Here is a 12460-nt window from a genome sequence, read left to right as displayed (position 1 = left end):
AAAACATTTAATCAGGTAATACTTTACCTTAAAGGAAAGGTGCCGGCAAAGGAGACAGACTGGATGAAAATAGATAGAACCACTCAGAATAAGGACGAATCGGTGCACTCATATTATGAATGTTTATTACAGACATTCAAACAGTACAGTGGACTAGACAATATCGATATGAAGGATCCTGAATTCACACAGAAGGAAGTAGAATATGCTATTAATTCCATCATTCCACAGAAAGCTGCAGGACCTGATGGCATCCCGGGGGACCTGTTAAAATCTGATGTTGCTACTTGGGGCAAATTAATTCACTCCCTCCTTCTAGCCATTTGTAGGGGTGCCCCCATTCCTGCGTCATGGAAGGGGGCAGAGGTAGTTCCCATCCATAAGAAAAGCCCAAGGGATGACCCGTCCAATTATAGGCCGATCAGCTTGCTAGATGTAAGCCAAAAAGTTGTTGGTAAAGTTATTCTACTCAGGATACTTAACTGGGTAGATGAAAATAAAATACTTACCGACTTCCAGGCCGGTTTTAGAGTAGGCACTGGTACGATAGAGCAGGCCTTTAGGCTTATGATGATCTACTGGAAGGTGGTAGTGATAGGCAAGGGCAGTCTTTATCTCACCTTTATCGACCTAAAGACTGCCTTTGACCTTGTCCCCCGGGACTTGCTGTGGAGGGTCCTGGCCAATATGGGGCTTCCACAGTATCTACTATCCCTACTAGTTAGGCTCCATCAGGACAGCTTTGCCCAAATCAGGTGGGGTTCTGGAGGGGAGAAAACTGGCTGTATTCCGGTCGAGAGAGGGGTCCGCCAGGGATGTGTTCTGGCTCCCACCCTTTTCTCCTTGTACATTAATGGGGTGGTTGAGCATTTACTGAAATTTCCATCTGATGAACCATCCCTGGCGGGGGTTCGTGTACCGACCCTTCTCTTTGCGGACGACACGCTCCTAATCTCCAAAACACCTATGGGACTACAGAAACTCTTGGATAATTTCCAATCCTTTTGTACTGATCGGGGCCTGGTTATAAACACCAATAAAACAAAATACCTTGTTCTTAACCCCCCCAAACAGCAAGTGCGTCCCCCTATCTTAAACACTGAGACCCTGGAAAGGGTGAAAGTATTTGACTACTTAGGGATACGCATTTCAGACAAAATGGATTGGACTCCTCATTTAGACAAGATGCTGCTAAATCATAAAAGGATCACAGGTGCCCTATTGAGGGAGCAACGTTCCAGTTCGTTGAAACCAATAGGAACAGTCCTAGAGATCTATGCCGCCAAGGGTGTCAGCTCTGCACTCTACGGAGCCGAACTCTGGGGCTTTGCATCTTCAGTAGCTCTTCAAAAATCTGAGAATAATTTCTGCAGACAAATAATGTCCCTCCCTCAAAGTACCCCACTTTTACCCTTATTTATGGACTTTGGTTGTACCCAGATTGGCGAAATTGCGAAATTTCGCCCTCTATTGTTATGGGCCCGCATTTGGCGGGTAGAGGAACTTAGTGCCTACGCCAGAGGCCTGGAAGAAATAATGGCGTCACCACATTGGGCCAGAGTAAAATGGTTAACATACATGAAATCTTTACTGTTGAATTTGGGCCTTTTGGACTTTTGGTCAAGTAGATCTTCTCCACCAAAACAAGTACTTAAAAATCTTTATCGGGATTGGATCTGTTCTCAAAGGCATTCTAGCACATCCATTGGCAGGCTTACTGAGGATTTCCTGAAGTTTAAAGACATTCCCATGCGAGAACCCTATTTAGATATAATCGGGAAACCGTTTGCCCGGTCTTTGTATTTTAAATTCAGAACGGGTACCTTGCCATTGAATACTTTTACCAAAACATGGAATTCCAGTCCTTACAAAACCGACCTGTGTCCTTCATGTCTAGCCCATCCAGAGACATTGGCCCACTTCCTATTTGTCTGTAGCGAATATGCCAATCCAAGAAGGGTTTGGCTGAAGAATCTGTGCCGGCAACTGGGAACCAGGAGCCACGATGTGGCAATCAGGATACTTATTTCGGACAGTCATGTACCCTATGTCTGTGCCCTAGCCAAATTTCTATTCTGGGCTTGGGCTATTCGAGCCAGAAAGCTTAAAAACTTTGTTTAATTCTTTCTTAAACTATATTAATTTTAGCAAATGTTACATTTGTTGCTATTAACTGGATATGTCTTACTAATTTTATCAACTATCAATTCTTTTTAAACTTGCTTTTATGATAATGAAATTTTATCGAAATAAAGCTTTTTGACTGACTGACTGGGATATAACACATTTTATTTATCGATTTGTGTTAGGATTAAGGCCAGAAATTTCACAATGGATTAAAGACAATAAAATATATTGGCAGGCTAAGCTCATAGATGAGGTCCTTAAATATGCATAGTATTGTGAAGATGAGCTGGAAAATAAGCGGAAAGTGTTAAAAGAAAAAGTCATATGGGCACAAGTAAAATTAGCAGAGCAACAAGAACAACAGTTAAACCAGATGACTAGCAATCAGAATAAGGGTGATGGAAGTGGAGGAAGGCCAAGGGGAACATTTAATAGGGAAGATGCCAAGAAGAAATTCCCCTGTCAAGGATGTGGCAAGTTGGGGCATTGGAAAGACGAGTGTAAGGCTGTGCAGAATGGTAATGTGCCGAATAATGATTTAACTCCACAGATGTAGAATGAGGTGCCACGGAAGAACCCAGCAGCAGGTAATACAGAATCAGTTGCCCCCGCCACCTATGGCAAAATACAGGAGCAAAGCACAACAGAGTGTAGATAACATAGAGTGGGAAGGAAGGGAAAGAAAGGATACACCAACTTCACAATTCCTTCTGAATGATACATTCTTTTGTGATGAACCTTACTGATGGTGCCTGAAGGGGGAGGACGAGGAGTGCGTGCTTGGCGCCTCCTTGCCGGTAGACCAGTCAGGTCCATACATTGAAGGAAAGGTTGAAGGAAATGATGTCACCTTTCTGTTGGACACTGGTTTTACCCGTTCTACTGTGAGAACAGCAGACGTTCCTAACCTACCCCTCTCAGGAGAAGTGATCCAAGTAGTGGGCGTTTCTAATAAACAAATTAGTACCCCAGTTACAGAACCAATGGAAGTTAGAATAGGTAATTTTAAAGAAATGCATAGATTCGTTGTCTGTGATTCAAGTCCTGTTAACCTACTAGGGTGAGATTTGTTGTGCAAAATGAACTGCACCATCTTTTGCACCCTCAATGGTGTTGAAATTCAAACCCAGACGAAGACGGAATTTACAAATGAATGCTAGTAAGATCAAAGACGGAAATTAAAAGACTAACAATACAAGACTTACCCAAAGAACTGCAACAGACGGTAAAGCCAGAGTTATGGGACTTTACTGGAAAAGATGTGGGATTAATGGCAAATGTTGACCCAATAAAAGTGACCATAAGAGAAGATGCAGTTTACCCAAATACTCGTCAGTACAAGATGAGTGCAGAGATAAAAGCAGGTGTTGCAGTAGAAATAAAACGTTTAGTTGAAGCAGGTATTTTGCAAGAAGTACTGAGCAGTCCATGTAACTCTCCCATAATTGGTATAAAGAAACCGAGTGGAAAGTACAGAGTAGTACAGACCTGAGGAAGATTAATAAGATTGTTGTCCCCTGCTGTCCAGTCATGCCAAATCCTGCAGTGATTCTGTATCAGATACCGTGGGAGGCTGGATGGTTTACTGTTATTCACCTATGTCACACATTTTTCTCGATTCCATTACACACAGATAGCAAGTTTATTTTCTCGTTTTAATTCAACAGTCATGTCTATGTTTGGAATCGTGTCCCTCAGGGGTACACAGAAAGCCCCTCGATTTTTAATCAGATTTGGAAAAAGTGCCTTTGGTACTACCTGGACAGTCAGTTTTGGTTCAGTACATAGACGACCTCTTGGTGGCATCTAAAACACAAAAAGACTGTGTTGTTGATACCATTGCTTTACTGAACCAACTAGGTGAAGGTGGACATGAAGTGTCCCCAGAGAAATTACAATTGTGTGCTAACTCTGTGAAATATCTGGGGCACCAGATAGAGAGAGGTGTCAGGAAAGTTACCTCAGAAAGAATCAGTATAATTAAAAACATGAATTTGCCACAAACACAAAAAGAGAAGAATGTTTCTTGGAGTTGTATAATTTTGCAGGCAATGGATTGTGGGATTTGCAGTCCTTTCCAAGCCCCTGATACAGATGACAAAGAAGAGAGCCAAGGACCCAGTAGAGTAGGATGACGAAAGCATGACTGCTTTTGTAAAATTGCGAGACTGTCTGTGTACAGCTCCAGCATTGGGAATACCTGACTTTGCTTTTTTCTGTGACACCCAAGATAATTGTGCACTTTCAGTCTTGACTCAGATTCATGGTCTAGTGAGACGTCCTGTGGCATATTTTTCTTCCACATTGGACCCAGTAGCGGCTGCATTGCCTGGATGTCTGAAAGCAGTAGCTGCAACTTGTATGAGCCTTGAGCAGAGTGAGTCCATTGTTATGGGACATCCTGTAACTGTGTATGATCCACATGCAGTTGTAATTTTGCTAACCATGACTAAGACTCAGTATCTCACACCTAGTCGACTGACTAAGTACGAGAGAATTCTTGTAGGTGCAGGAAATGTAACCATTGCTAGGTGTAATATTCTGAACCCAGCCACCCTGTTACCTGACTCACATACTACAGAATTGAAGGGAGAAGTTGAACATGACTGCATTGACCTGACTGAATACAGTACAAAACCACGCCCAGACATAAGAGAAGAGCCATTAATTGATTCAGATTATGAGCTATTTGTGGATGGCTCTTGCATGAGACATGAGGAAGGAGGTTTAAGCGCTGCTTACTCAGTGTGTACATTGGGAGGTCCAGTCGAGGCATCCTACTTACATGGAGTCAGGTCTGCACAAGTAGCTGAATTGGTTGCCCTGGCAAAGGCCTGTAAATTTGGGAAAAATTGGAAAGTAACCATATACACTGACAGCCAATATGGTTACGGGGTTGTGCATGACTATGGCCAACTATGGATGCAAAGAGAGTTCCTGACTTCTTCAGGCACTCCAATCAGAAATGGTCCATATGTGAAAGATCTACTGGAAGCAATCCAGTTGCCAAAAGAGGTGGCTGTGGTCAAGTGTGCTGCTCACAAATCTGGCAACGACAAAGTGACAGCTGGTAACCGATATGCTGACCAGTTAGCCCAACATTGTGCAAAACATAAAATGGCTATTAATAAAAAATTTGAGGTGGGAGGAAACAGCTGCCAACTTATGATGCTGGAAGGTGTGAACACATGGGTAGAAGTGAGAGATTTGCAGAATGCAGCAGAACCACAGGAAAAGGAACAATGGAGGAAATTAGGGTGTCAAAGAAGGGCTGAAGATGGTGTCATTGTTTATCTTGATGAAACGGTAGTGTTACCCAACTGTCTGCTTGCTCCTATGGCTAGGTTTATTCATGGAGATTCACATCTGGGAAGAGATGCTATGATACGTCTGTTCAGACGAACATGGTTTAATGCAAAATTCAGGAACATAGCAGAGGCACTCTGCCAGAGGTATTTAATTTGCTAACAAATGAACCCAGGGAAGAAAACAGTAGTATTACCAGGAAAGATTGGAAAGGCAGAAGGTCCTTTTATTCGATTACAGATTGACTTAATTCAGTTACCCCCTTGTCAAGGACTAAAATACGTACTTGTCATTGTCTGCCTATTTTCAAAATGGGTGGAAGATTACCCCACACGCAGGAACGATAGCATCACTGTGGCTAAGCTCTTACTTAGAGAGCTTATCCCACGCTTTGGTTTTCCAGTAACAATTGAATCAGACAGAGGAAAACATTTTAACAGTGAAATAATGGGCCTAATTTGTGAAGCATTCCAAATTAATCAAAAACTGCACTGTGCATATCACCCAGAGGCTTCTGGAGTGGTAGAACAATTGAATGGCACAATCAAGTCGGGACTGGGAAAGATGTATGAGTCAATGCGATTGGAGTGGCCAGATGCTTTGCCACTTGTTCTGATGGGACTCAGAAGTATTCCAGACCGGAACACAGGCTTGAATCCTCATGAAATACTGATGGAAAGAGCTATGCGGCAAGCATGGGTGCCAGGACACAAACTGCTAAGCATATCTGATGATTTAGTACTGGAATACTGCAAAGAACTGTCTGGCCAGGTGCGTTCTGTCTCTCACCGGGTTGGGGAAGACGCTGTCGCCAGACCAGCAACTCCAGCACATGATCTGAACCCAGGACATTGGGTAGTGTTAAAGAAACACACCCGAAAATCTTGCCTTGCAACGAGGTGGGAAAAACCATGCCAAGTAATTTTAGTCACCACCACAGCTGTGAAGTGTGCAGGAGTTCCACACTGGATCCATGCCAGTCATACGAAGAAGGTGACTGAACCTGATGAAACTGAGGCTGAAGGTTGTGCAGCTGAGGGGTCTCAAGAGATCGATCCTGAAGTAGCTGAATAAGAACAGCCGAGCACCAGTCAGGATGATTGGATTCCAGTAATCGACATACCTTCAGAATATGTGCGAACAAGAAGTCAAACCTATTTAGATGGACAAAGTGATACCGAGGATGAGACAGGCGTAGAAAAAGATACTCAGATCATAGAAATCCAAGTCAAAAGTGATGCTGAAGAGGACCAGATAGGGAAAGATCAAATAATCGACACTCCACCAAGAACTCCTGAGCCTGAAAAGGGACAGCTAGAAATTAGGGCGGAAGCTCAAGCAGAAGAAAATCAAGAGTTTGTAGAGCTTGAGCAGGACCAGACAGGAATAGAAAACTGTTCAGGACCAAAAAGGTCAAGTCAAGTTGATCAACCTGTGATACAACCCAGAAGGAGAAGCCCCCGATTAAAGAGACTGAATAATAAATACAAGGGCCCTGAGTGGACCTACATCGTGATGGAAGATTTTGAAAATCTAGACATAAGTGACGAAAATGATGAAGAATTGATTACTGATCAAACTGACAAAGAAGTGAGACCCACCTGAAATTTGCACAGGGTAAATCTATGTAGAAGTTACAAAGAGGGGTTAAATCTCCTTTAGTCAGAAATGGCTGATCATACTGTTAATGGAAGACTGAAAAGAAAATGTTTAAAAACATGCTGCAAAGTATGTTTATGTAGTATAGCAATAGTACGTATACTTTGCATAGGACTAACAATAGCTATTCCTTACATGATGAGTAAAGACACAAACCTGTACCCTACTAATCAATTGCCAAAAGACACTGAAGAGCTACAAACTAGAGATACACTACAAAGAGTAGATACACAAGAGAGAGCACTTAGCCTTAGACAAACAAAGGTAGAATTAGAAGCACCAGATGAAGAAAGACTGCATTATAATAGAATAAAAAATAGAACTCATTTAAATGTATTTGCAAACTTGTTAGTACACTATATAGAAGCAATGGAAATAGAAGACTGCTATGTCTGTATGAAGCTGCCTACTTCAATGGCTGAGGGTGTGACGTACCACCATTTGCCACTAACCTATGGAATTTCATGTAGTGTTTTAGCTAGTTTATTTTACAAAAGAGGACCTTTACAGTACTACCATTCCAACTTAAATGTGACATTTTCTGAACTTCCTGTACGTAGAAACCTAAACCCTGAACATACCACTAGAGATGTGGCACGTTACATTAGTGAATATTTCCTAACTGTAGGTAAAGTAAATATAGATGATGCACAGAAGAATAACTTAACATGTTTATTACAAGAAAAAGAGAGAATATTTTTGAACATGGTAGAAAAAAGAAGAGAGAGTTTCCAAAAGAAATCAAATGACAAGAATCAGAAAATTCCTAAATGGGCTGAAAGCATAGGGAGCACCTCAAATGGTGGGGCTAATGCTGCTATGTTGCTGGATTTTGAAAAGAAGGGGAAACTTTGTCTTCACAGAGAAAGAACCAGTTATTATAACAATATATTCATTGGTTCCAGTGAATGCGAACACAATTACAAGGTAATTGGGGGTTGGGGTTGTAAAGATGGGTAAGAACCTGTGTTTCCCGGAATTTATTATATATGTGGGAACAAGGCATATTTCAAACTACCAGATCACTGCTATGGGAGATGTTATTTTGGTATTTGTCTTCCCAAAGATATACCATGTGGATAAAATCACTGTAAGCAATGAAAGAACTAATGAATTAGTACGTAGTAAAAGAGAAAGTGTTGGTGAAATAGTAGGTGATATTTTTAGTGCATTGATACCTACAGTGGGAGTGGCTCTATATACACACAGAATCTGCAAATTGTCAACAGTAGTGGATCGGTTATCAACTGACACTGCTGTAGGGTTCTTAATGGTCAATACCGAATTGGTTGCGATCAGATCTATGGTTTTATAAAATCGACTTGCTCTTGACACGTTATTGGCAAAAGAGGGTGGAGTCTGTAGAATGTTGAAGGCGCAACATTGTTGCACTTACATACCAGACAAAAGTGTTGAAATTAAAGGGTATGTGACAAATATTACTAATTTGGAAAAAGAGCTTAAACCACTGGAGGTTGATAGTGCATGGAAGAGGCTTACTGATGGTATCTCCGCAGTAGGTAGTTGGTTTTCTAATCTAGGCAAAAGTCTTGTGAGTAAAATACTGATGCCAACAGCAGGAATAGGATTATTAGTTTTAGGAATAATGATTTGTTGCAAATGTCGAAAACATAACAAGAAATATTCCATGAATAGGCGAGGCGTAAAAAGAAATATTGAAGAACTCGAATTAGAAGAATTGAATAGCCAGATCTATAAGAAAATTAAGAATTCTCATAATAATAATGAGAAAAAGCAGAATAGAAAATTTGAAGAGATTGAAATGGGTGAAATGTGAGAAGTTGGCATCTGTTTCCATTAATTGTGATGATATAAAATATCATCAAAGAGGGGATTGATGGAGCAAGGATTCGCACGAAGGTGACTTGCTTGTATTCAAGAACCTTGAATAACGTTAACGAATTAACCAATATGTTTGTCTTACTAATTTGTCCCTTTTTCCTCATTACTGGGTATCCGAGTGAAGCTTGCTTTTGTGTTTTCTAATCCTAATACGCTTGCAAATAAAATAGCTGCTGCTACGCGGGAATTTCTACTGCGCATGCGTCTGTCATACCCACGTGACATGACGTACTCGCAGCTTTGGAGGGAATCTGTTGCTTCTGCGCACTAGAGCTAATATGGCTGCTCTATGTTCTCACATGCAAGAAGCTTGCACTGCTGCTTTGCTAAGCTGTTCGTTCTGCCAATCCTAATGCTATAGTTTATTATAAAGTAATGGATATAGTGTAGAAATTCATGGTATACAGTGTATTCATTTATTCTGTGTTCTAAAATTGTTTCTTTTCCATTTCATGCTGCACTTCGAAATTTGGCCTATTCCATAACGCTGTACTCCATCTTGATTGAAACTGCAACTGCGCGAGATTCGCAAGTCTCCAGAGCTGTGACCTTTGGACTTTAGCCAAGGAGCTGACTGACTGAGAAGATGCTCCTGGGAAACTGCCCCAATGAACTATACAGAAATACATTGTATTTGTAAATAGAACATCCATTGTTAGGAGAAATGAAGACGTCGTGTGAACCTGAAATTGATGGGCGTGAACATAAATTTGAATAGGAGACGGCGAAGTATAAAAATGTAGGTGGTGTGATGACCTGTCCTCTTCCTTTGTCCAATCGAAATTAGGGATCCTTACACTTGCAACATTTGGGGGTGGTACACTGACCTGGAAAATAGTATAACTAGCCTTGGTTTAGCTAGAGAAATTGTCCAACTTGTCCAAATAGCTGACCTGTCACTGACCCAACTCACTCAATAGGTGATTTAGAACAGAGGGCTGCGGAGCACTCTGTCAGACAGACTCACTGACCCAATCGGGGTTCTGGGAAGGTGAAGTACTGGCGAAGCACTTTGCTGGTACATGCTGTAACCCAGTCGGGGTTTTGGCTGATTCCTTGCAGAGAGGGAGTAGCGCAGGCGTTGCAACTGAACTGCGGGTGCTGGTCTTAACCTTTGGTGGTCCTGTCCTGATCCAAATCTGGTCTACCCTGTCCTGATTTCCATACTGCACCTGCTGGCCTACTGGCAACTGCATTCTTTGGGGTTCTTCTGTCCTTTTCACTGACCCGTGGCCAGGGTTGGTCTTCACATCATTCTAGGTTAATATATATCTATGTGGGTAATTGTCATTATAATTTGCATCCTTTTCTTTACCCTCCCTAAATCGATAGAAGTTTTGATTATATATGTTCTTTTTTCTTACCCTTTCCTTTGAATGAACAAATCGTTATTTGATATACTAGCATGTTCTACTTTCTTATCCTCCTATAGATTATGCTGAAATGTTCTCATGATTGCATAGTATATGTTTCTTGATCCTTTTCCAACCCTCCCTTTAAAAATACTAAAAGTTTGGTCTTTTGATTAACAGTGTGTTCTATTTTCCTACCTTCCCTATAGTCATATGCTAAATTAAGCTCGTGATTGCATATTATTGTTCCTTTTTTCCCTACCTTTTGATAATTGCTTGAATTGTATTTCTTTAGTATGTTCCTTTTCTTTACCCTCCTTTAGATAAAGTGGTTAAAGTTTGTTCTCAAAATAGCATGTTCCTTGTTTTCCTTCCTTTTAAAATACAATCTTGCTAAATGGTTGGCATAATATTTCTTTTGCATAGCTATACACTGCTTCTGATGTTGGTTATTGATAGTCTGATTACTTTTAACCTTTGGCTTATGATTTTTGATGATGAGTAGATAAAGATTTTAAACCTTTCTCGAGTCTGTGGTTATTATATGAGTGTAAATGTTATGGTATTTTGACTGTTTGCCTATTATTCTAAACTCCCTGATCCATTGTGGTTATAGGTACCAGTGACAAGGATTGGTAAGTCAATGGTATAGGAATTAGTGGAACAAAATAGACTGGTAGTTGAGTGTAGGTTACCCGATTGAGTAAATATGGAGAATTTAATTATGGGCCCAGGTGAGTATTGGTAAAACTATAGTCAGGTGACCTGCGCGCTCTATCAGAACATAAAAAAATATTGTACCTTAAGGTATGTTTGGTAGGGGGGTAGTAGCTAATTTTTATGTGAGTGATGTAGGTGCATTATTATGGGTCATTATGCACAACGATCCTCATATGCATGATGAGAGCACATCCGCAACCACTTACTCCTAGAGACATTGGTGGAGCGGACAGTCCATCAGCTCAATTTCCAGTGGGCTAATGTTGTCTCAAGGCAGACTGATATTATAGATTATCTTGGCCTTGAGATCGTTGGCCCTGCTGGCATGTACGTGCTTCTTGGCAATTTTATATTGATTTATATATTTGCTTTCTTTGGTAATGCTAAATTTTAAGTGCAACTACATTCCCCATTAAAGAACAAAAATGAAGTCACTTCTGTGATTTTCATACCCACTCCAGTATGTGGACACTCTATAGCAAAGGACCATTTTGATAATTTCCTATACTGCACAATGTAAAAAGTAAATTTGATGTGGAACATTGAGTGGAAATACGAGTGGAAACTTCATACACCCAAAAAAATAAAAATCGAGTGATATCTTTACATAAATCTTTCTATTTTCTCCCTGTGTGGACTGTGGCAAAATGTATGTCTCCCTCCATACATAGGGCAGGATTTTAGGATTACAGTCATAAAAAGTCTAATAATTATATGCTCTAGATAATATGAAAAAACATAATATATATGTGATGATGAAAGTCTAATAGACAATGTTTAATTTTAATTATCACGTCTCCGTTGGCGTTGTTCATCAGCTGTTCAGGGAACGACATAGATGAAAATATATCACTTCAAATCTGTGAGCAAAAGGGCTTTGCAGACATGTGATGCACCATGCAAAAACCATCTGGCATCATCATGACAAATGGATAAAAATTGGGTTTATGTCTTGTTGTCTGATGATGTAATACATGTCACTACCACAACATCAGACACACAGGTTTAATATGGATGCAGAAACTATTGGGGTGGGGATTTTCTTGGATAGTACCAAGAGTAATCACACATCAGAAATATGACTATGTGAGGTGAGGGATAATTGAGTACAGCTAGTCCTACAATGTCCTCCGTATTTATGTAAAATAGTCATATCACTAATGTAGTTTTGAAATGTGTAGTACCTACTGATATGTTGTGAATCTGATTTGTTCCTGTTTTGTTTGATCTACAAACCTCTATTAAATATGGAGTGTGGAAAAATCTATCATCTTTCTACTATTATATATTTCAGGCGGACACCATCCATTTCACCATGAGGCAGAAATTGCGAGTTTGTCAGTTTCAACTGCCGAAGGTATAAGCCAGTACTTCACAAAGGATAATTCATAGCACATGAGTTAGTGGATGGGTCCATCACAGGCATAGGATTC

At 40.5% G+C, this 12460-nt stretch overlaps 1 protein-coding gene across 5 annotated transcripts in view; it reads left to right on the top strand.

The window, feature by feature from the left end:
* LOC144822995 (3-galactosyl-N-acetylglucosaminide 4-alpha-L-fucosyltransferase FUT3-like) overlaps positions 1 to 12460 on the top strand; it is a 1018227-nt gene that overhangs the window by 570773 nt on the left and 434994 nt on the right. For 3 of the 5 annotated variants that reach the window (XM_078681091.1, XM_078681090.1, XM_078681089.1), the window contains exon 4: positions 12322 to 12384. The exons of the other annotated variants lie outside the window; for them this stretch is intronic. In XM_078681091.1, coding sequence (XP_078537217.1) covers positions 12322 to 12384 — 63 coding nt within the window. The remainder of the gene's footprint in view (positions 1 to 12321; positions 12385 to 12460) is intronic. 5 annotated transcript variants of the gene reach the window in all.

This window comes from Lissotriton helveticus, chromosome 3_1 (assembly GCF_964261635.1).
Source record: "Lissotriton helveticus chromosome 3_1, aLisHel1.1, whole genome shotgun sequence".
Lineage (NCBI taxonomy): Eukaryota > Metazoa > Chordata > Amphibia > Caudata > Salamandridae > Lissotriton > Lissotriton helveticus.
The sequence above is the reverse complement of the archived record's forward strand: the minus strand, read 5'-3'. Positions and strand labels throughout refer to the sequence as shown.